The 23,815-nt window shown below is 41.1% G+C and overlaps 2 protein-coding genes across 7 annotated transcripts in view; both read right to left on the bottom strand.

Moving 5' to 3' along the window:
• The window catches only part of wdr70 (WD repeat domain 70), a 43,295-nt gene extending 42,494 nt beyond the window's left edge, over positions 1 to 801 (bottom strand). Inside the window, exon 1 of the mRNA XM_085463712.1 lies at positions 740 to 801. Within this exon, the coding sequence (XP_085319838.1) occupies positions 740 to 764 (25 nt within the window). The 5' untranslated portion in view covers positions 765 to 801. The remainder of the gene's footprint in view (positions 1 to 739) is intronic.
• Positions 802 to 1,510: 709 nt separating this feature from the next.
• cplane1 (ciliogenesis and planar polarity effector 1) lies at positions 1,511 to 23,477 on the bottom strand. Of its 6 annotated transcripts, none has more exons than XM_085463709.1 (51): positions 23,355 to 23,477; positions 22,881 to 23,009; positions 22,664 to 22,799; positions 22,453 to 22,572; positions 20,608 to 20,840; positions 20,377 to 20,480; positions 20,099 to 20,255; positions 19,896 to 19,999; positions 19,217 to 19,399; positions 18,834 to 19,083; positions 18,559 to 18,759; positions 17,663 to 18,450; positions 17,333 to 17,523; positions 17,032 to 17,112; positions 16,765 to 16,938; positions 15,647 to 15,814; positions 15,326 to 15,557; positions 15,053 to 15,189; positions 14,733 to 14,950; positions 14,482 to 14,646; positions 14,054 to 14,201; positions 13,856 to 13,965; positions 13,614 to 13,763; positions 13,405 to 13,516; positions 12,815 to 13,127; positions 11,610 to 12,725; positions 11,160 to 11,311; positions 10,981 to 11,054; positions 10,828 to 10,892; positions 10,407 to 10,671; positions 9,998 to 10,324; positions 9,216 to 9,845; positions 8,945 to 9,126; positions 8,781 to 8,859; positions 8,589 to 8,667; positions 8,125 to 8,259; positions 7,871 to 7,927; positions 7,676 to 7,761; positions 7,108 to 7,315; positions 6,935 to 7,009; positions 6,744 to 6,841; positions 6,517 to 6,616; positions 6,163 to 6,336; positions 5,836 to 5,878; positions 5,585 to 5,716; positions 5,323 to 5,497; positions 5,175 to 5,230; positions 4,929 to 5,096; positions 4,147 to 4,286; positions 3,776 to 4,032; positions 1,511 to 1,952 (listed from the first exon to the last, which is right to left on the bottom strand). In XM_085463709.1, exons 2-51 carry the CDS (start codon positions 22,959 to 22,961, stop codon positions 1,806 to 1,808), a joined length of 9,576 nt encoding a protein of 3,191 aa, XP_085319835.1. In that variant the 5' UTR covers positions 22,962 to 23,009; positions 23,355 to 23,477; the 3' UTR covers positions 1,511 to 1,805. The 6 variants fall into 6 exon arrangements, with proteins under 6 accessions (XP_085319835.1, XP_085319836.1, XP_085319830.1 ...); XM_085463710.1 differs by having other exon boundaries at positions 6,744 to 6,817; XM_085463704.1 differs by having other exon boundaries at positions 6,744 to 7,009.
• Between the last annotated feature and the right edge of the window lie 338 nt (positions 23,478 to 23,815).

Here is a 23,815-nt window from a genome sequence, read left to right as displayed (position 1 = left end):
CCTATGTCTACTCTGAATGTTCCAGTAATGTACAGTATTTCAATCAATAACCCCATCCTTTCCCTTTTCATTTATCATGATGTAAGACATGTAAACAATGTCAGTTCATATGCCAATATCCCTTAAAATCTGTCCCATTATTAAAGACTGGTTAAGGTACAATTATTTTATGTAAATTGGGACATAACTCTACATAAACTACGGACTATGGGGCTGTGAAAGCTAGCAAGCAAATAATCATGTACAAGAAATACTGATACCGACACAACAACCAATTTCCATATTGGCATGGAATTCATTCCGGGATTTATATGTAGGCTTCCGATAAGTGTGTTTAATCCACTTCAAATGCAATACAATATGAAAATACGTATGCTGTCCTCATTCCAGCTTACACAAAAAGATTTACAACTAGCAGTAGCTGTTCGTTTTTCCCCTTTTAAAGGGTAATAAGGATAAGATCAAAAGGGATAAAATGGGGGTAAATAAATGTGTGAACGTTGACAACAACTCGGCGTTTCAAATTATGCTATGGGAAACAGATCTCACATTATAGAAAACATTAGTTAAGCTAACAAATAAGCTAACAAAAAGAGCAACGTTGTCCATTTCTTCACATGTTGTGTTACTAAATTAATTTCACTAAGAACTCAGGACAGAGCTTATTGTAAGTGGTCATTCATGTTTAAAATTAACATAGTGTCCGGCTTACAGATAGACAAAGGCAAAAAGTTCCTACCTTCATCTCCTCTTTTGGAATCCATGTTTTCAAATACGAACGTTACCTTTGACCTCCGGACGTTCTCGTTGTACGTCTGCTGTGCGGCTCGCAGCGCCGCTGCTGGTGTGCTTCGGTATGACCTTGTTTTGATAAACCAATAAGTTGTCCAAGCCAATAACATATAAAGTAATAATATTTATCTCAGAACAAAGCATCGATGAAACAGAGGAGCTCACAATTCTTCTAATGTTCGAATTCATTGCAAACACTGGATTTATTTAGGGTGCATTTTTGTGGATCCATTGTAAAATAAGCTTTAGGAGAAGAAAGTCACCGCTTGTTAAAGGCTCATCTCACATTTGCTTTAAAAAATTTTTTAAAAACCTATGTTGATAATGCCCAACACTTTTGGGAAAATATTCTGTGGACTAATGAGACAAAAGCTGAACTTTTTGAAGATTTAAGTCCTGTTACATCTGAAATAAAAAAAAAACCCACACCATTCATAAAAAGCTGCTTCAGGGCCTGGACGAAGCTGTAATTAGGAGACATGAAGGAGAATGTCTGGCCATTATTCATAGCCTGAAGCTCATGCTCACTTGGGTTATGCTGGACAGTGATCCGAAACACATAGCAAGTCCACCTCAAACAAAAAATGTCTGGAATCAAATCAGACTGAGATGCTTCAGCTTAAACAGGCCGTTCAAAAACCCTTCAAAATGGTTGAATTACAGAGGATCGCAGACATGAACATAACATTAGAAATGGAAGTTGAGCAAAGGAGAGAAGAACTGCCTCAAAATATTTATTATTAAGGAAGTGAAGTATGTACAAAAAAGTACAAATGTAGAAAGTTTTACACATACACAAAAATGACAAGCCTATTACGCTACAAAACTGATTACATCATATGTAATTTATTGTTTTATTATTATTATTTATTTATTATTTTCATCAGTTTAAAACACTTTGGATTTACAGTATATGTAATAGGTACATACAAATACAGCACATTTCATTTTTCCAGCAATATTTTAAGCTATTTAAGTATCTACGTGGACCATTTTTGCTTTCCTGGAGACACTCAGACTTCCTCTCCAGCCGCCATCCTCTCAATAGCTTCCCAGTCTATTTTGCTCAGGTTGCTGCTTCCACTCTCAGAGAGATTATCCAGCCAGTCCATCTCTGATCTGGAAGCATCACCATGCTCATCCAAAAGCCCTGCCAAAGCCTGAGAAAATATTCAATTAAAAATACATTTTAACACAAAACCACATCATCTGTTTTCCCTTTAGTTACAGTGGGGCAAAAAAGTATTTAGTCAGCCACCAATTGTGCACGTTCCCCCACTTAAAATGATGACAGAGGTCAGTAATTTGCACCAGAGGTACACTTCAACTGTGAGAGACAGAATGTGAAAAAAAAATCCATGAATTCACATGGTAGGATTTGTAAAGAATTTATTCGTAAATCAGGGTGGAAAATAAGTATTTGGTCACCTCAAACAAGGAAAATCTCTGGCTCTCACAGACCTGTAACGTCTTCTGTAAGAAGCTTTTCTGTCCCCCACTCGTTACCTGTATGAATGGCACCTGTTTGAACTCATCATCTGTATAAAAGACACCTGTCCACAGCCTCAAACAGTCAGACTCCAAACTCCGCCATGGCCAAGACCAAAGAGCTTTCGAAGGACACCAGGAAAAGTATTGTAGACCTGCACCAGACTGGGAAGAGTGAATCTACAATAGGCAAGCAGCTTGGTGTGAAAAAATCAACTGTGGGAGCAATCATCAGAAAATGGAAGACATACAAGACCACTGATAATCTCCCTCGATCTGGGGCTCCACGCAAGATCTCATCCCGTGGGGTCAAAATGATCATGAGAACGGTGAGCAAAGATCCCAGAACCACACGGGGGGACCTGGTGAATGACCTGCAGAGAGCTGGGACCAAAGTAACAAAGGTCACCATCAGTAACACACTACAACGGCAGGGAATCAAATCCCGCAGTGCCAGACGTGTTCCGCTGCTGAAGCCAGTGCATGTCCAGGCCCGTCTGAAGTTTGCCAGAGAGCACATGGATGATACAGCAGAGGATTGGGAGAATGTCATGTGGTCAGATGAAACCAAAGTAGAACTTTTTGGTATAAACTCAACTCGTCGTGTTTGGAGGAAGAAGAATACTGAGTTGCATCCCAAGAACACCATACCTACTGTGAAGCATGGGGGTGGAAACATCATGCTATGGGGCTGTTTTTCTGCCAAGGGGACAGGACGACTGATCCGTGTTAAGGACAGAATGAATGGGGCCATGTATCGTGAGATTTTGAGCCAAAACCTCCTTCCATCAGTGAGAACTTTGAAGATGAAACGAGGCTGGGTCTTCCAACATGACAATGATCCAAAACACACCGCCCAGGCAACAAAGGAGTGGCTCCGTAAGAAGCATTTGAAAGTCCTGGAGTGGCCTAGCCAGTCTCCAGACCTCAACCCCATAGAAAATCTGTGGCGGGAGTTGAAAGTCCGTGTTGCTCGGCGACAGCCCCAAAACATCACTGCTCTCGAGAAGATCTGCATGGAGGAATGGGCCAAAATACCAGCTACTGTGTGTGCAAACCTGGTAAAGACCTATAGTAAACGTTTGACCTCTGTTATTGCCAACAAAGGTTATGTTACAAAGTATTGAGTTGTATTTTTGTTTTTGACCAAATACTTATTTTCCACCCTGATTTACGAATAAATTCTTTACAAATCCTACCATGTGGATTCATGGATTTTTTTTTCACATTCTGTCTCTCACAGTTGAAGTGTACCTCTGGTGCAAATTACTGACCTCTGTCATCATTTTAGGTGGGGAACTTGCACAATCGGTGGCTGACTAAATACTTTTTTGCCCCACTGTACACAGAAACATTAAAATTGCTGTTTGGTTTGCTTAAACTAATTAGCAATTACAGTTTTTAATTCAAGCACTGAGTGATCATAAGAGTGACTCAGAGTTGATTTTCCATCTACAGCATCTGGAAAATAGGTGGCAAAAAGTGAGGTTCTTACTATGTTAGACTGCAACTCCTCCTGCAGCCTATCAAACCCTGATTGCTCCATCTCTTCTCGCTCTTTCGGCCTTGTCTGCTCCCTCAGGATCCCTGTTCTTACTGCAGTTCCTTCTGAAGAACTTCTGTTCACTTCCGTCTTTCTCTGGTACCAATCATGCTGTTCCTTACTGTGGCTCGCTGCAGGAAGTTTACTTGGGCTCTTGAGCATACCACGTTTAGTCACTTGAGACAAGCGGTCCTTTGGCAAAAAGGTCGCTGAAACAAATAAATAAACAAATAAATAAAAATTAATCGCACAACCTAAACATTTTTCTTTTTTACAGTTTAAGCATCCATTTACTTTAATACCAATATATTTCATTACAGTACCTGGTCGGTGTAGTCCCAGTCTCCTGTGGTAATCGTCAGAAGGCCGTACCTGCACTTCAGCAAACTGTTGGCGAAGGCTGGCTGGGGTTTGTCCTGACTGGGGTTTCAGACTTCTTTTATTATTGATATCACTGTAAACTCTAGGACAGAGAAATCAACTCCATTACTGTATAAAGCCTCAATTCTTTTTTTGTTTATTTTTTAATACACCGTCTCTGTAGGTACACGTCTTGGATACTCTGCAAAAGTTCTGAATTCATTCTGTAACTAGAAAAAAGGCCACAAAAGGTAACTGTGCGCTCATCTCTTAATAAATGTCAAAACAACTAGAATAGCAGCTCTCACCGATAATTACACCAACTATTATTTCTGGATGAGGATGACAAATGCATTTCAGCTTTAATGCTGGTGACTGCTTATAGCTGAAACACAAGAGTTTGTTTTCAACAAAGTGTCTCTGAATATACGACAGAGGTAGTCGACAGCCCTGACCTCAACATCCTGGCACAAAGACACAGAAGCAAATGAGAGAACAACCTTGGTGCACTTCTATAGATGAACTATTAATGCACTCGTATGATGATAAATTCATGGCATCATAACAGAAGCAGCCTTATTCTACTTGGGCCTTGGACCTTCAGAAAATAAAGTCCATGGGTTCACATAGTTTTCCTCGTCACTGTATATAATCTTTAAAAAAAAGTTTACAAGGAATGTGTTCAACATTCTTATTATTCTTTAATGAGTCTGGTTCCCGGTCGAATTACTGTCACAGACGATACCTGTGAGTGCTGCCTGAGGGAGGAGCAAAGGAAGAGTGTGTGGCGGAGGCCACCTGAGGTCCTTCAGGCCTTGACGAGCTTAATGTGGATGCAGGAGAGGCAAGAAAGTCACTGACCAAAGAAAAAGCTTCATGGGTCCTCTTGTTGTACTGCTCAAGAAGCAGGGCCCTAATAAATCAAGAGAAATAGTTTTGCACAGGCAGACGCATTTCTTTAAGACAACGATTAAGTAAATAAAATACATACTTTTCTTTCTTCTCTCTGCTTCTCGAACTGGTCGTTCTATTTTTGGTTGCTGAATACTGAAGAGAACAAAAAAGTAACAAAGTGAATGGGATATTTCAAATACACAGCATGTGATAGAAACCCTAATGAAAAGGCGACTGAATCTCACCACTGCTGCTGAAGAAGAGAAAGGTTTGTGCTCCCTCTCTCTCAGGGTCTCTCTGTGTTTTTGATAAGCAGCCAGTCTTTCCCTGTGTCTTCTTCTCATCCACATCCTCAGCTCTCTTCTCTCATCCTCTGCATGATTCTGCGACATGGAGCTACTCTGCAGTTGGTCCTGCCTGCTGTGGGACATATTTAACAGCTCAGAGAAAAATCACACTTGTTTAAGTCACCATTTGAGCAGCACTCATTTTTAGTAGTCACTATACCTGCTACGGTGTGGAGTCTGTGAGGTGGACAAATCCAAGTCAGTCTGAGATAAATAGCCTTCTCTTATCAACTCGTCTAAGATTTCTGCTGTATCGGATAGCTCAGTCTGACCCAGATTCTCATCTGCTGATCTAGACATTGACAGGTAGAGGGCAGAATATTTTAATATTCAAGAGAAATGGGAAAAAAGGCGAGCAAATCAACAGCAGAAATGATAAGTTATAAGATCAGTATACCAACTTCAACTTACACGTGAGATATCCTGAATGTTTCATTTAACTGAGCTTCCATTCCTGTAGATAAAACATACAAGAATTATGACTTAAATAACCACGTATGCTAGTACAGTATGTCCTCCATCTATAAAGACAGATTCACAATCAGGTCAAATGGTACAGTAGTCCTCTATTAGAGAAAAATAAACATTATTATACCCAAGTTCAGCTCATTTTGGTGAGACAGAAACATAGAAACAAACAACAAGAGTGACAGCTAGTAAGTGTTATTATAAATCAGCCTGCTGTTAAATATATTTGTTGTCATTAGTGATGTTTTTTTAAATTAATTGCGCGATTACTTGGTGGGCTGTTTAGGTGGGACAGACCAGCTCTGTGACAGTGCGGAGAAGTGGAATAATGAAAAGAAGCTGTTCTTTCAGGACTGGAATCAAACACAAACTCCTCTTCTTGATTTTCATCATCTTCTTGGGATTCACTCAGTTCAGGTAAAATGTCCACATCAGGTGCCCATGCTGTTAGACAATATATAACTGATATCAGCATTTGAACAAAAACAGTGACGCACAATGTAATATCTTATATTTGAAATATATTACAAAAATAACGCTTTCATTATATACTGTAACAAATTTTTTGAGATGAACTAAAAATGCAGATGATTTCACTACAGATGAATACATTTTAGGAAGCACCTTTCTTAGGGACATTGAGTCTGACAGTTTTCTTTACTGCTGTGGTCGTCCTCACATAAGGGACCTTCTCTGGCTTGAGCTTTTCAATAGTGTTAACCAGCTACATGAAGACACAACAGAATAACCAAGAAATTACCTATAACATAAGCATGTCAGCTGTAGAATTCAATTTGTAAACTTTGGTGACATTAAAAATACAAGTAGTATAAGTACAAAACATTTTCTACCATCCCGGAGTTTGAGAAGTCCTTCTCCAAATGATCTGCAATGTTCTGTAGAGCAGCCAACTTGGAATCCAGCTCTGAGAGGCAAGAGGAGAACCTGACTATAGGAGTTGAAGAGGAGACACTGGGTGGTTCAGAGCTCTGGGTCTTTATAGCCTGAAGGATCTCAGAGTCAGACAAATCAACCGTCTCACTGTTTAGTGGAGTGTTTCTCTCGGAAACCCTGCTGGGTTCAATGTGGCTGACTGAAGGGGACTCCTCGGGAATATCTAAAGTATACAAAGATATTTGGAAGAATAGCAGTGGTGTGCTTTAACAGCGGCACAACAATTTTCAGTAGACGGAACTCTATAAAACTTATAAAGACCTGGTTGAGTCGTGGGTTTCAGGAGATTCTCTGGAATTGTGAATGACGGTTGCGGAACGGCACCGACATCATCACCCCTGATAACAGAGGTTGCAAGAACATGAAGCTGAGCAGATGTAGGTGAAGAAGGGTGGATGAATGGAAGATCCTGACGGTGCCTCCTTTCCTCTATATCTAAGACACTTATGAACTGGCGGCTGCCCACATCCTGAAAAAACAAACAAACAAACAAAAAAGATACTTTAAGCAACCTCCTGATGAAATATAATAAAAGGGGTAAAAGTGTGCATAAATCATATGAACTTAATACATTATAGTTACTGCATGAAAAGACCTGCATACTTTTATTTACAGGCGTTAAAAGAGCATCTATGCTAAATATATTCAGTGCATCCAGGTAATAACAGACCCTTTTTTCACAGCAGCTATTTTGACATAAAACAGCAGGTTAAACAATATACTGTTGTATTCAAATATAGCTGTACAATCCAAAAGCACAATTTACTGTAGCTAAAAATTGTAATGCTCCTTTATTTGGTGAATCCAGCATGTATTCCAAGGATCTTACCATAACTTTCTCTTCCTCCTGTCTTGGCTCCTTGGTGTTCTGAATAGTGACTTCACTGCACACCCGGAAATCCCCAGAATTTTGTGCTAGGTGGAGAACACAAACATACACACCCACAGATATTCTCAGTTGTATCATATAATAAATAAATAATCAGACTGTTATCACTGACCCTGCAAATTCAAAGAGACTTACATTTAGGGCTGCCAGCCTGGACAGATACAGCTTTATCCACAAGCTTGGGAGTATAACCTGAAAGAAGAAGAATAAATGCTAAGATTTTTAGCTATAATTCAAGTTTTTCTTTAACTGTTTATGCTAATTATTTCTTATGAATAAAAACAGTCAGGCTGTTAAAGAAATTTCATTCAACTACAAATAAATGTAAGCTGTGTAGTAACTTTACAACCATGTAAAACCATTGCATCAACACTTTAACTTTAACTCACCTGGATCTGTGTTGGTGGAAGCATCATGGCACTCTGGGGGCCGTTTACATGCGGAAGCAAAGGCATGGAGCTCAGCTGAAGTGGACATAACTCTGTCCAATAATCTCTGACCAGTCAGTGAAGAGTCAAAAGATTCTAGGAGTTAACAAGAAGCAGATCAATAGAACTGCAAATGGGACATAATATATGATATTGTCTCATCAAGAATGTCCTTATCTCCTTGTTCTTATTTCTGAGGAAAGTTTTAAAGAGTCTGAATAATTATTGCTAGTTCAGAAGAGATTTTTAAAACAGTATTACTTCTCCGCGATTTCAAAAAGAAAGCATACATTTTGTGGCTCCTGGCATCTACAGTGGTGCTTTAATACTCTGAAACTGGAAACTCAACAGTGCCAAAACCTACTAACATACAGTAAGCATGCAATGTCGCTGTAAATATCAAGTGTTGTGCATTTAAGACCAACCAGGAAGAATGGGAATATCCTGTTCGGGGATAATCTCTTTGGCAGCTGCAGGCTCTTCACTCACAGGAAGTTCAGCTGGCTAAATATATAAACATACGTAAAAACATAATAATGAAGCAAACATATGATGAGTGTGTTGTAACTTAATATCTATTAAGCACAAAAAACTTTTTGGAATTAATATCATTCTACCTCATGTGTAGGAATGATGGAGTCATTTGGTCTGAATGTGACCTCAGTTTTTCTCGCCTTCCCCTCTCTCCTCTTCAGCCTAGAAATGACACAAAATGATATATAAGTAAAATAGTGACCAAAAAGGGGGGAAACCACTTAATATAGAACTATTATGTGTTTGCCTGTTGTTGGAGATAGAGGTGGAAGAAGTGGGGTCTCTTCTAGTTGTTTCAGCAGATGGGTCTACTCTAAGTATCTGCAGCCGAGCCTCTTCAGCATTCGGGTTTCTCTTCACTAAGTTAGTCAAATCCTCCATGGAAAAGAGACGAGTTACATGGGTTGAAGCAGTGGCCAAGGGTAACTCCTGTGGGACAGGCATCCATCAATAAGCTATAACACAAGATACAGCGGTACCAAATGTGAAAATCAGGACGTTTGGGAAGCACTGCTTACCATTTTTGGTTCAGATTTAATATGCAGAAGCTTGATCGCAGGTGCTTCTCTAATTGGAGCTGCAATCAAAGGAGGATGTCTGGGAGAAGAAGGCAATCTGGGGAAGGTGATGTTGCTTTGAGAAACAGACTGTACGTGCAGAAGGCGAAGGCCCTGCAGTGCTGCAGGTGTGTGAGCTGGAAAAGCGGGAAGGAGTAGGGAGAACTCTTGACCTCTGGACTGCTCCGATGGCCAAATCTGATTTTGAGAGTTTCTGGGAGTAGGATTGTGTGGAGGATTAAAATTCAGCTGTCTTTTTGGAACTGAAGACCTGTCTGCTTTCTTTAAGGTGGTTTGGTCACTGTGCTTAAACTTTTTCTGATCAAATTTTGAGGTTGCAGGATTTAAAGTGTGCAATGCTTGGGGGTTTTGGGCCGGATAACACTGCGGGGCATTCTGCTGGGGTAACTTCAGGCCCAAAACCTGTGGAACAGAGTCATTTTGGCTGCTACCATTACAAGGCTGCAACACAGGAGTGCTGTGAACAGTGTCTGTAGTGGTGAGAAGGCCCTCGGAGGAGGGGATTAACTTCCTGCTCTCAAACAGCTGAACGTCTGCCGAGTTCGCCTGGACGGACAGTGGCTGCATTTCCTGAAGAAACAAGGACTTATTTCAAACTTGGTTTCACTGTGTTGCAAGCATTATTCACACAGAAAAGCAATCTGTTAACATTTTTCTAAAATTAAGGAATTTCTCTGTTTTTAGGATAAATAAATATATTGGTTTATCTTATCTTATCTTACCTGAAAATTTACACTGGTTGTACTAGACAGCAGAGCTTTTGTCTGTGTCTGTTGATTGGCAGGCTGGTCTGGAGGTCGGCATGTATGGGTGTGAATGAACTGGGTATTCTTGGATCCTGAATATGTCTGTACTGGATGTGGCACAGAGACGGTAGCTTGATTGGGTAAGGTGCTTGGCTCAGGAACGAACCTGGTAGTGGAAGATGATGGCACATTAGGGTCTGAGGAGTTCATGTCTGGGTGGGTCAAAGAAGCACTCTGCTGGGCAAGTTGTAGGTTGGCAAATGTAACTCCCAAAACCTCTCTCAGACTCATGTAGTTGATATGCTGCAATGAAAGGACAAATACGCTCAGTTCAGCGTTAATCTTTTGAATCCAATCCTTCCCTTTTGGTTGGTCCCATTTTTACCTGAACCAGCCTGAATAAGTCTTCACCCAGACGTTCTCTCATTGGTGGAATGTGGGTGGTTGATGGCTGATTGGAGTTTGGAGAATATGCAGTGGCTCCACTAGCTGTGGAGCTTTGTGGATGAAAGTTTGAAGGAGCTACAGATGGTTTGGGGGGTGGCATGCCAGCTGAATCAGAAGTTTCTGCCTGGACTGTAGCCTCAGACTGTATAATGGAAGGTGCAGGAGGCTCTGGGTGTGGAGGTTCTTGTACGCTTCCAGCATGACTGTACAGGAAATTTCACCAATAATTTTGCATGCTTAGATTTGCAGAGATTTTTTTTAAATTTTAGAAATGTCTGAGAAACATGCATTACTGAACAAATTAAATGTTCTCCTCTGAGAAAACAGTGTCACCATTATATATAGGTATAATAACTTACACAGAGGTGGAACTGGATATATTGTCAGTTTTTTCTGAGCAGTCTAGGTCTGCAAGCTTTAAACTCTGAAAACGAAAAAAACAACAATCATATTGTCTTTGACAGTCACGATGATAGAGATGAATACTGGGAATGTTAACAGAGGATACTAACCATGTTGGGTGTGCAGCTTTTTCCACTGGAACCAGAAGACAACACATCCAAGCCCTCACTGTCACTGTGTTTGCCTAGAAATATAATATAAATCCATTAGTATTTTCTCTTTAAAAAACAAACTAACAAAAAACTGTGTTATGGCAGCCTTCATGTTGCAGTATAACATAGCGTCATACAGTCTTTTTCAGGTGTAACATCTAAGTCATCGAGAGATGGCTGTATTGGACTTGACGGTCTGTGTGGCGCATCAAAAGTCAGCTGATTCTGGACAGCAGGGAGAGGACTCTGGTGACTCTTCAGCTCTTCTGGTTCATCTATATGAGAACCACTGCAAGGAAGAAAATAAGAACGACTCATTGGAGAGGCAGCTAAATGGCACAGAGGACCAACAGAACAGCAACATGTAGGAAAAAGTAGGACAGGAGGCACTAACTAAACACAACCCAGTTTTATAAACTGATCAAGACTTATCTATAAAAGAGTAGATTTCATTTGGCCACCTATAATCCAAAATAAACTGACTGGCAAGTACAGACTGGCTCGATAAAGACATCCTCTGAATGTGTGTCAGTCCAGTTTGTTTAATATAGAAATTTATGACTGTAAATAAAATATTGGGCACTCACATGGATAGTTCTCCTTGCTGTAGATTGTGATCTAGACCAGTGACAGGAGTGTTAGCTGATCCGGGGTAGCCTGTGTCAACACTGCTCTCTCTTTCTAGCTTACTTTCCACCTCAGACTGCAGCACAGGGGCTACTGTCCATTCCATTTCTGGGACTCGGAAGTGGGCGCTAAAGCAGTCCATCCCAAGTTGAGCGGTGTACCTGCGCTCCAGCAAACTGAGGGAAGTAAGGATGGCAGGTGCTGAGGCTTTGACACGAATCACTACACCTTCATCTGCTGTTCGTCCAACTTTTCCTGCTTTATCTTTCTTTACTCTACCATGATGCCCCATTAGCGCCCTTTTGTCAGCCCAGCGAACCATCCACTCCAGCAGCCTGCCCAGTTCTGGAAACTTAGATTCCAATTGAGTATCCAAGCCCTGCTGCAATTCAGTTACAGCTTCCACAGACACTGAAGGACTAAATATGTTATCTGATGGCTGTGCAGTGGTTGAAGCATTTTGAATAGGCCTACTTTCACTACCAGACAGCCCTCCCATCACTCTTTGGTCTAAAGGCACACTGCTTTGCTGTCGGAGGCCAAACAAACCTTTTTGCCGCCCTATTCTCAGTCCAGGATGAGAACTGGCAGAAGGGTTAGACCTGGTTATGGGGGTTTCATTCCAGACAGAGGAAGTTTGCAGTTCAGGTGTTGTGCCATGTTTTACAGGTCTGTAGCAATAACCAGCTCTGAATACAGGTGGATCATGGCCTGGGTGTTTTCTTGCTGGATTGAGCCCATCTCTTTGACGACGATGTATGGTGGTGAGCACGTCAAAGGTGAGAGAATGCAACTCCTTCTTCCTCAGCTCAGAGCAGTAGCCCTTAAACAAAGGTAGTTCACTGCTCGAGTCCCCACCATCGGTACTATCCTTCTCTAGCACGTAGCTGAGGAAGAGCTCCAGGAAACTCAAGTACTCCTCATCCTCCAGCTCAAACTCCCAGGTCCCAACCACTGGTGGGGAGGGCTCCCTTATTTTCTTGGCACTGCCTTGGTTACTCTCCTCTTGAATTACGCTTTCAATCTTAACAGCAGTCTTCTTTTCATTTTCTCTTTCTTTCTCCTTTCTTTTGACTCTGAAACAATCACATAACGCAAAATAAGATACAAATAAGACACACAACACCACAGAATAATGACAGTGATAGTATTTCACACTGCCTACCCGGTCATAGCTCTAGAATACTGTTCAGGAGAGACTGCCCCAGATGTATCATCTGTTGTGTCTCCATCAATTCGCATTGATGGGAAACCACAGTCAGTTATGGTGCTGGTACTCAGACTTGTACCCAATGACAGCTGCCCTAACATGGCCATCCCATGTTCCTGATCATCCTCCTCTTCATCCTCTTTCTCCCACAGATTGAGCACAGGGGGAGCCAAGTGCCTTTCTAGTCGTGCCAGATGTTTCCTCCTTTGCCTGTGTTTGTCTTGAATGAGAATCACCATGAGCTCGTTGCCTTCTTCTTTTTTCCCATCTAGGAATCAGATATTACACAGAGAATCAGCATCCAGTTATCACGTGTTTTCAACAGAAATCAAAGCTCAAACACTACTATTATGACTTGTTTTAAAGACCATAATAAATTATTATATAGGCATCACATCTGGCCTTTTAAAATATAAGATGAAGGCTTTCACTGCCTTCTATGCATTTAAAATGCTAAAAGAAGGATTAAAGCCAAAAGCTATTAATTTCTTTAAGTGTTGCACAGCACTTCAAAGCAACTTGCAAACAAAAAGTGGGGTCTGTACCAAGCACATTGCACTGCCTCAGCCTCTCCAACAGCGAGTTATACTTTTCTCTCAAAGGGACTCTGACAGACTCTTTCTCCTCTGGGAAGGCTTTTACAAGTGTGTCTGCAACCTAAGAAAAAAGAAGACAAACCAAAGAATGAAAAATGTAGTCACTAGAGTGTCTTTCATCATAAGATACCATGTATAATTAGACAAGGGATTGTCACCAGAGACACAGGAGGTAGTTCAGACATGAGGCTGAGCAGTATGTCTTGAAGAATTTCATCAGCACTAAGGAAGCGTGAGAAAGGCAGAAGTCGACAGGCCCAAAGGAGAGCATCAACACAGGCAGAATTCACTTCAGAATCTCCAGAAAACTGAGGAGCATAAATATACCAGAGCATTTAGAAGGCATCAGTGGCTAAAGAATAGAGAATAAATTGCACATTCACACTCAAAAAAAGTGTACCTTTTCATCTGTAACATGCTCTCTGGCAGCCTGATACCTCCTGCAACATATTGAGAGCTGGTCTCTGACATGAAGCATCCAGCATAGAGCACACAGCTCCCTGAAAACAACTTCATAGCAGAAATATGGTTAATACAAGTAACCTGAAACTAGATCATCACCAATTATATCCACAATTTACAGTAAGCAGCATCTTACTAATAGTCTGAATGATGTCAGAGTCCAGGTGACCATCATTATTCGGCCCCCTTCTGAAAAAACCACTACGAGTGATGAACTTCATCAATCCATCCGGGAAAGCCTTTTCCTCCTCAGCAGCGGATCGATGAGAATACTTCTTCTTGATCTGATTAAAGACAGAAAAATGTTTACCACCACCTATTCCACAGGACATGATCGACCACATTATTTTGTCCATATGCATAGCGGACCAATGAAGATCTATTAAAAAAAGAAAAGGGTAGGCAGTGAGACAAAAAGCATTTTCATGTGTCTTTTAGAACACACTCGTAATACAAAATTGTAAACAAGAAATTTAGTTGTTGTTTTTTTAATTAATCTAAATCATTCATTCAAACTAGAATATCCCACTTCTTTTTTAAGCCCTTCCTTAAGCGAAGAAATACCTTGTGTAGCAGGTGTCTGGCACGGCGCAGAGAGCTGATGTACCACTGAGCAGCAGAACGGCAACACCGGCCAGATCTTAGGAGCAACACTAATCTTTGAAGATCCATAGAGACTTTGTGTCGACATGTGATTTCTGCAAACTGCCCCTCTGTCCCTATTTGATCCTAATCATGAGACACACGCACAACATTTAGCAGACAATTATCCTGTGAATGTACCATATGTAAACACTGATCTTCTATTAATGCACCTGTGTGTTGGGAGAAGGCTGTGGACAGTACAGAGGTGGGGAGGGAAGATACAGTCCACTGGGCACCAAGGTAGGTAGGGAAGAACACAGGTCTTTGGCTTTGTCCAGCAAGGTAGACAAGGGTGAAGATAAAACATTCAGTCCTGCAATGACTGAAGCTTTCAGAATCTCCTGTATGGAGATCTGTAACAAGTCCCAGTCTTCTCCTTCCAAAGGATCTTAAAAGACAACCACGCAAAGACAAAACAATAGCACAGACAGCAAGGTTAAAAGGTTTCATGTGCACTGGGATCACCTCACAGAAGTCAGGTCTCACTAACCTGATAAGCTCTTGTCAGCATCTTTATCAATGCAATCTTGGGAGGCAGTCTTGTTGCCCAGAAAAGACTCCAACTCCGCCTGAAAAATGCTTTCTGGTTCTAAAACTGCTGGCAGGTGGAGCTCTCTCCTCCTGAGCCTGTCATAAAACATGTCACAGGGGAAAAAAAATTCACAAATATTGAAGTCCATCCATCCACCCTCTTCTGTTTATGCAGTTTAATATACGATATTCTAAAAACATCAGCCTGTTTGTTATACGTTTTCAAACTGACCGAGTGAAGTCAAAATGGTTGGTGCAGTAACTGGTGTACGCCAGGCTCAGAGACACTGCTGTTTTCCAGTCCCCCAGATGATAAGCTAACCAAACAGACTCAGGAAGTAGACCCCCTATCAGGAGCAGGTCCTGAGCATAGTCCACTGTCCATACTTCCGAAAGATGCTGCTGTCGAACTGCACGAGCCACCTCCTCTTGGCACAACGACACCACACGCTCAACACTAGGGGCTGAGGAAAGACATATTACATGATACAACAATACATGCTATGAATAAATCCTAATAAATTTTTAACTGATGAGTAAGTTGTCAACACACCATGAGGTAGATGTAGTGGAGGCAGAACTACGACATTGTGAGCGGGCAGGACGAAGAGCGGCTGGTTGGTGAAGTAAGAGGCCATGAATCTCCCCAGTGTCTGAACCACCGCAAAGGCAGCGTCATTGTGAAGGTCCATCGGGAGCCATGGGCAAGGAAGAGAATCTACTGAAGGGTGTAAAGGCAGAGATAATAAATAACATCTTCTATTTACAGTGATTTGGTTACTTGATTTCTGCATATAACCAGTAAATTAGAATTATGGTTTGTCTAAACTATATGTCAGATAGTCAGATGAAGTCAGTTTTCCCACTATTATCTGACATTAATACTCCCCTCAGAATTGTATGAAAATAAAGTTTTCATGACACTTCATGTGTACAGTAACACTATCAATGTCTTTATAGAGAAACAGTCTGAAAATGTGTTCAATTTTCCTGTCTTGCCACCCTTCTACTTCTCCAGCTGGCAGCTGGTTTTCATATAGAACTCATATAAACACATTTGATTTCCACTGTGGTCAAATTGTGCTTTTTAAAGTTATTCTGAGAGACTGTAACCTACTGCCTATCTATGAGACATAAAAGCAGACAGTAAACTCTGCTTTAAAGCAGCTTTTAAAGCCTGGTCTTGTAGACAGAGAGATGTATGTGAATGTCGAATCAAAGTATTTCATGCTAATGACTCTTTTTATGTGCACCCTGCATGCTTTAAAGCGTGAGGTAATATAAAATGATGTACTGCATGCAGCAGAATAATCTGCAGTAACTGTGTGATAGATCACATCAAGAACAAAAAAGTACACTACTGCCCTAAAACTTTGTTAAATGTAATAAGACCTGCTATCACATATAGTTCCTGCCTTGTTTTTCCTCAATTTCCTTTGGTCTGTTTATCAAATAATGTCTCTTCTGGGTCATCTGTTGTTTAAAACCATCTGTTGTAATTGCTTGCATCTAATGTAGTGAACTGATCTTTTGCCTCCAAATATCACATTTCCATTGTTAAATAATGAACACTATCCCTGTTAAAAACAAACAAGCCTAACTGCAAAGGATTTATTAGAAAGTTTCCAACAATGGCTTTAATTACTTAACATCTTGATTCTCGAAACTTACTCAAAGATGAGGTTTTGGAGGTCACGCTGTCCTTCTCCTGTCGAGCCCTGTACAGTATCAGCTGAGACATGTGGTCCCCCAGCTGCTGGGCTTCTTTTAGTTGGTACTGTGATAGCAGACTATACAGGAGAGCCAGACAAAGCCGTGTCTGCTGAAAGACACTACGATCACAACCTAACAAGAGAGGCATATAATGACTATTTTAAACTGACTGCGACTATGCAGTCTGGTGCCCTAATGTAAAACCTGAAATATACTTGTTCTTACTTTTGTCACTCTCTTGACAAATCTGTAACCGCCACACATCGGCACTTTCCGGGTATAAGCCACACAGGAAAAGATGTTCACCTAGTGCAACAAAGGACAAACTTTTAGTTAAACAACACCCACACAAGATGCACTATTTCTGTGTGCTTATTTTGTCTTTTAATACATAAAGCGTAACTGTTATATTTGGTAATATTTGGTAAAAAAACAAAAAAAAACAACTTTTGGGTTTTTCACTTTCTGTATCTGGCATCAGAGTTACGTTTGAAAAAATACTGTAGTTATCCATCCTGCTCCATACCTGGATAACTCAGCAGTGCGGGGCCCTCTTCTAGTCTTTCTCCAATACCCTGCAGTGCTGTCTGAATCTGGGACATGATGACAGACAAATGCTGATCTTCCTCATCCCAGCCATCATAGCCTTTAAATCTTTTTAGTTCTTCTTTATACTGCTGGGTGACCCTGTACACCAGCTGCCACACTCCCAACAATCTGCCCCAAACAAAAAACAACAAAATCAAATTCTGTAAGACTTTGATAAAGCCTTATATTCAGTGGACGACATGAAATTTAGTGGCTAAAGCTAAGCTTTGCTTATAACTACTTATGTAGAGAAAAAGTCTGTTCCAACCTGCTGGACGGTCGCTGAGGAGCAGGTTGAGCTTGAGGTACAAATATTGATTTCTCCTCTTTCTCATCCTGTAACTGAGGCACATGATATATATCTGAAGAGGAGAGCTGTGGTGGATGTGAAGCAGATTGCTTCTCAATAGAGGGCCAGTCAGATTCTTGCTGCAAGCAGTAAGTGTGGTCAAGAGAATCAGAGATAAGCTGCAATATAAGCATGACTCTGGATAGACTTTCAGATGATACCAGGCATTGGCTCATGTGTTTGGAGTCAGGATGAGGGTTTAGAATAAGGCATATTATCTGTTTCGTAAACTCCACCATCAGCCCTAAGCAGTTGGGCCCATTTGAGTGAACAGTATCCCAGGAAAGGAAAGAAATAAGGGTCTTGATGAGCTGTGAGAGCCAAGTAAATGGCGAGGTATTCATTCTTCCTGTATGGATGACAGAGTTGGGTACCAAATGGAGTAAAGCAGCAAATCGAACCAAAAAGTGCAGGGTGTGCCTCAGCAGAGGAGCTCTGTGTTCCACTGCATTTCCAAGAGAGATGCCAAAGGCCCACGCAGTCAACAATCTACTCTGGATCTTCCCAAGTTTACGGTGAAGAAGAGTCTCCCTCTCCAGTTCAACAGAATCAGTTTCATAATCTTGGCCAGTAACAAATGAGGTGTCAGCGTGTGTCTCTAGGGCATGGATCGTGTCAAACATTGATGCAAACTCCAAACGACCACCATCCTCCACATGAGAACCGGCAGGAAGTCCATCTAGATCAGAGTCATCTTCAAAGACGGCCTAGGAAGCCACACACACAAACAGCAGATTAAAACAGTCAGGACACATTATAAATCAGTGTTACCCAGACTAAAACAAGAAATTTCTCTCTAATAATATGTGACTGACTTGTATGTTTTCAAGAAGCTCCTTTGTGCCACCCAGTGTCTGCTGGTCCAGCAGAAATTGAGGCAAAGTGGATCCATTTGTGGCTGCTGAAATGAAAGAGCCTGTGGTCTTGGGTCGACATGTACTAGTGGGACTAAATACATCCAGGCTGAGGTCCAGATTCAAGCAGGATACCGAGTCCAACCATGCCTTTACATGACTCTAGAAATAACAAATATACGTAAATTGTAATGCTTAGAGTACTAATGATTTTCTAAAAGTCCTGGGCTAATTACCTGTGATTCATCCAGCATTCGGCTGGTCTTCTCAAGATCTTTTCTTGTGTCCTTCAGAAGTGTTTTTAGTAACAGGGCAGGAGAAGGCCTGTCTAACACCCTCATCACTGTGGCCATGTAACCATCAGACACAATGAGATACAACAGTCGTGGATGCCAGGTCACAGAATACCGCTGTCTCATCACGTCCCGCACAGACAAACTGGAGCTGGACAAAGAGGCTTCCCCATTCCTTGTAGACATGGGTGGACTTCATAGAGAAACATAAGATCAGCACAGAAATTAGAACAAAATAAAGAAAGGGAACATATGCTCAAACCAATCAACAACTTTTCAAATGGAGTAGTAAGTGACAAGCACGACAGCCTTTAAATAAAGTATACCGGTAAGTGACGAGAGGGTGCAGGGGTAGGAAGTGTGCGGGTCCAAAGTCGACATTGCAACCAGAGCTTGTTAAAGTGAGCAGACCCCCAAGGCGAGCCAGCATAAGAAGAGAGCCTCGCTTCAAAACACATGCGAAGAAAAGGCCTCCAGGGGACCAGCTGACACTGCCCACCCAATAGGACCTGAAAGAGAAGAAATGCAATTAGTTTCAGCTAATTTTTACATATATAGGACCAAATCATCCCTAACAAGTGACTTTACATATTATGGTGAAGGCTACATAATGTTATAAATAAACTCCCGTTTCATAAACACTTAGAGATGACAAATAATGCTATTTTAACATGAGAAAACCTCACATGGGAGCAGACTCAGGGATGAGATAAGAATCATTCCAACAGAGATCCCAAAATACTTTCAACCACAGAGAGCCTTGTGTGATACATCACACCATTTAGTAGTAGTGGCAGTCGTGATTGCACTTCTTGGCAATTTTGACACATTTGTATATATATAGTTGATTTCTCTTCCTGGGATGCTGGGAAAGGATCATGCAATGCTGTTTATTTCTTGTAAATACTGTACAATCTAGCAGTGACTGTTAAATAGAAGTTTTCTCGCAAATTTAACTGGATGACTGTCGCACAGTGCAAATCATTTTTACTTGTACACACTGACCTTATGTATTTGGAGGGGATCTCCATTTTCTTACTTCCACATCCTCCGAGGCCACTTGATATCGAGACAAAATTCTGCATGCTCACAAAGAGGACCTGTGTAGCCTAAATTCCAACAGGCAACACACGTTTTGATTTATGTTTCTACTGATCAATGGACCTAAAAAATGTAGATGTGAAAAAAGAAAGAAGCTACATGCTCACCTTAGGTTTCCTCTGGTTCAGAACAATGGCTAACAGTCGGCCGTCTGGTGAGAAGGCTGGCACCAAAGCCCCTCTGGACTTGACTGGTTGGCATGGTGGAGTGAGACGAGACATGGGATATGTCTTAGTGGCCCACTGTATCCTGTATCCCACAAAACTAAAAAGAAAAAAATAGTCCTTTTAGTTCTATATGTTTACTATTTAAATTTACTATGTAAATGTTTCGAATTATATTTACTCAAGGAGAGTCTTACTGTTACAGCAATGTGTTCACTCACCCTGATTTCATGTGACCTTCTTTCCATTTAATCTTAAGGCAAGTGATAACAAGCTTCTTCCCAGATGTGAAAACAAAGGCAGATAAGCAGCTATCACCCATAACCTGAGGTAGTTTGGATGACAAAAAAACATATAAGATCTCTAGACAATAAGAAATGATGAGAAGGTCTTTAAAATGCTTTTGTTGATTTAAATATGGCACAAATATGGATTCTGTTTAGAAACCAGACCTCGGTCTTGACAAAAATTGTGTGCTGGGATGCTTCTTTGTCTTGGGAAGAAGGCAGGATGGTGTCTTCTAGGGACTTTATCAGAGCCCAGTGTCCTTTGACTGGACCATCTCGCAATCCTGTCAAATCCTTCACGTCTATACATTCCCACAGGAAAACTTGCCCAGTTATGGCCACCAATAGCACACGTGTCCCATCACAGGAAACCTGGAGGGACAGCCTTGAGGAATTCCCTGTGAAAATATCGGATCGGATAATTTTGTTACAGATGTTCACTACATATGTGTGTGTGTGTGTGTGTGAGTGTGTGTGTGTGTGTGTGTGTGTGTGTGTGTGTGTGTGTGTGTGTGTGTGTGTGTGTGTGTGTGTGTGTGTGTGTGTATAATCTATACAAATAGAATAATTAATTAAAATAAGTTAGGTGCCTAGAACAGAAACAGCTTTAGTGAAGGTTACAAATGATCTTCTTATGGCCTCTGACAGTGGACTCATCTCTGTGCTTGTCCTGCTAGACCTTAGTGCAGCATTCGATACTGTTGACCATAATATCCTATTAGAGCGATTAGAACATGCTGTAGGTATTACAGGTACTGCACTGCAGTGGTTTGTATCATATCTATCTAATAGACTCCAATTTGTGCATGTAAATGGAGAGTCCTCTTCACACACTGAGGTTAATTATGGAGTTCCACAGGGTTCAGTGCTAGGACCAATTCTGTTTACATTAAACATTAAAGTTAGAAATATCCTGTCTCAGAGTGACGCTGAAAAACTAGTTCATGCATTTATTACTTCCAGGCTGGACTACTGTAATTCATTATTATCAGGATGTCCAAAAAACTCACTGAAAAGCCTTCAGCTAATCCAAAATGCTGCAGCAAGAGTACTGACAGGGACAGAGAGAGCATATCTCTCCTGTTTTGGCTTCCCTTCATTGGCTTCCTGTTAAATCCAGAATTGAATTCAAAATCCTGCTCCTCACATACAAGGTCTTAAATAATCAGGCCCCATCTTATCTTAATGACCTTGTAGTACCATATCACCCTATTAGAGCACTTCGCTCTCGCTCTGCAGGCCTACTTGTTGTTCCTAGAGTATTTAAAAGTAGAATGGGAGGGAGAGCCTTCAGTTTTCAGGCCCCTCTTCTGTGGAACCAGCTTCCAGTTTGGATTCGGGAGACAGGCACTAGCTCTACTTTTAAGATTAGGCTTAAAACTTTCCTTTTTGCTAAAACAGATAGTTAGGGCTGGACCAGGTGACCCTGAATCCTCCCTTAGTTATGCTGCAATTGACGTAGGCTGCCGGGGGATTCCCATGATGCATTGAGTTTTTCCTTTCCAGTCACCTTTCTCACTCACTATGTATTAACAGACCTCTCTGCATTGAATCATATCTGTTATTAACCTCTGTCTCTCTTCCACAGCATGTCTTTTATCCTGTCTTCCTTCTCTCACCCCAACCGGTCGCAGCAGATGGCCGCCCCTCCCTGAGCCTGGTTCTGCCGGAGGTTTCTTCCTGTTAAAAGGGAGTTTTTCCTTCCCACTGTCGCCAAAGTGCTCGCTCATAGGCGACTTTTGTTGTGATTTGGCGCCATATAAATAAAATTGAATTGAATTGAATTAGAACAGTTAGGATAAGTAAAACTAAGATATTCATGCAGTGCAATGATAAATTAAAAGGAAATATGCCAAAGTTAAAACAATACTTTGTTCAGTATAGACAAGATATTTAAAGTGATGCATATAAAGGTCCCACAACTGATTTATTCAATTTATTGAAAACTTTCAAATACTACACAAATCAAACTATTTTGCCTCTAGGTGTCTTTATAAAATACACACATACCCTGAAAAGAAGTAATTATCTGAACTATTTCTGGGACTCCTGCAGCAGTCTTCAGCAAATCTTTATCCCGGTTCCACAGAAACACTTCTCCAGAGACCAAAAGACCACAAAGCCACATACCTGGAACAAAAACCAAGAACAAGATAAATTTCTTAGCCAATATTCAGAGCTAAATACATTACTTTGCTTCGAGTTGACATACTAAGCTCACCGTTTTGCGATGAAGCCATTGTCACAACATTGTTGAGCAAAGGATGGAGTTTAGGAGTTCTCTTCTTGGTACGACCAGACACCATGTTAATTTCACTGATCCTCTTGTCATCCAACAGAAACACAGATTCCTTCTCCTGAAGAGCCATGACACCTGCTTGTAATCATATTTTGTATGTCTATAGAAATGTATTTTCGTAAAAATGAATTCCCCTCACCTGCCCGAGCCAGCAGAAGCGCGGCCATGGTTTCTTCCGTTTGATGCTGGATGACAGAACAACTTCCAACTTCAGCTCCATGTTTGAAAGACAGCATCAGTGCTTCCTTGTGACTGTGCATTCAGGAAACTGTAACGGCAACACAGACAGTGTATTTTTCCAGACGTAGTCGTAAATCTCCCTGAGATACGATACGATAAATAACGTGCTCACTGCAAATGTATTCATTATATTGTGAGCTAAAATTAACTTTGCTTAAAACCAACAGCAACAACAACAAAGACGGGGAAGAAACATTACTGTAGGTAACGGTATGATTAACATGAAAAGAATAGCGTTAGCAGCCTAGCTGGTTCTGTTTAGTGCGCAGAGACAAAGTCCCTAAGAAGCCTAACCTGAGTATTTGAAGTACATTGGCTATATTCACTGGTTATCTTCAGACTAAGCGATGCTGAGAATTTTATTATAACTTACCTATTTGGAATTTATACCGTATATAATCACGAAATATTTCGAAACTCCCTCCGCTTCAGTAGCCAGAATTGCTTCCCATGATCCTCCGGGAGGAAGCTTCAGCGCGTTGCCGTAGGAACGTGACGGCAGCTGTGGCAGACGCTCTCCGCTCCCTCCATGTTTTTAACTCTGTGAGTCCCAAATCCTCACAGCTGTTATTTTGCTCGTGAAAGATATACAGCTTCATGTCACCCCTGGAAGCTGAACATATTGTAAATTTCCTCTCTTCCATTCGTCATGACGTTTATATGACTTTCTGGCTCTTTATGCCAAATGTTGTATTTTTTTCAATACTAAAACACTGCAGCCTGAACATTGGAGGGACATTTTGTTACCGTTCTGTCGTGCGGAATAATGCTTAAAAAACAAACAAACAAAAGGGGTTAACTTCCAAAGTTATTACAGTGAAGTCAACCTAAACT

This window comes from Copadichromis virginalis, linkage group LG7 (assembly GCF_057382275.1).
Source record: "Copadichromis virginalis isolate Kocher_CV1m ecotype Utaka linkage group LG7, C_Virginalis_male_GT1.1, whole genome shotgun sequence".
Lineage (NCBI taxonomy): Eukaryota > Metazoa > Chordata > Actinopteri > Cichliformes > Cichlidae > Copadichromis > Copadichromis virginalis.
Note: the sequence above shows the minus strand (reverse complement) of the source record. Positions and strands in the feature narration are given on the sequence as shown.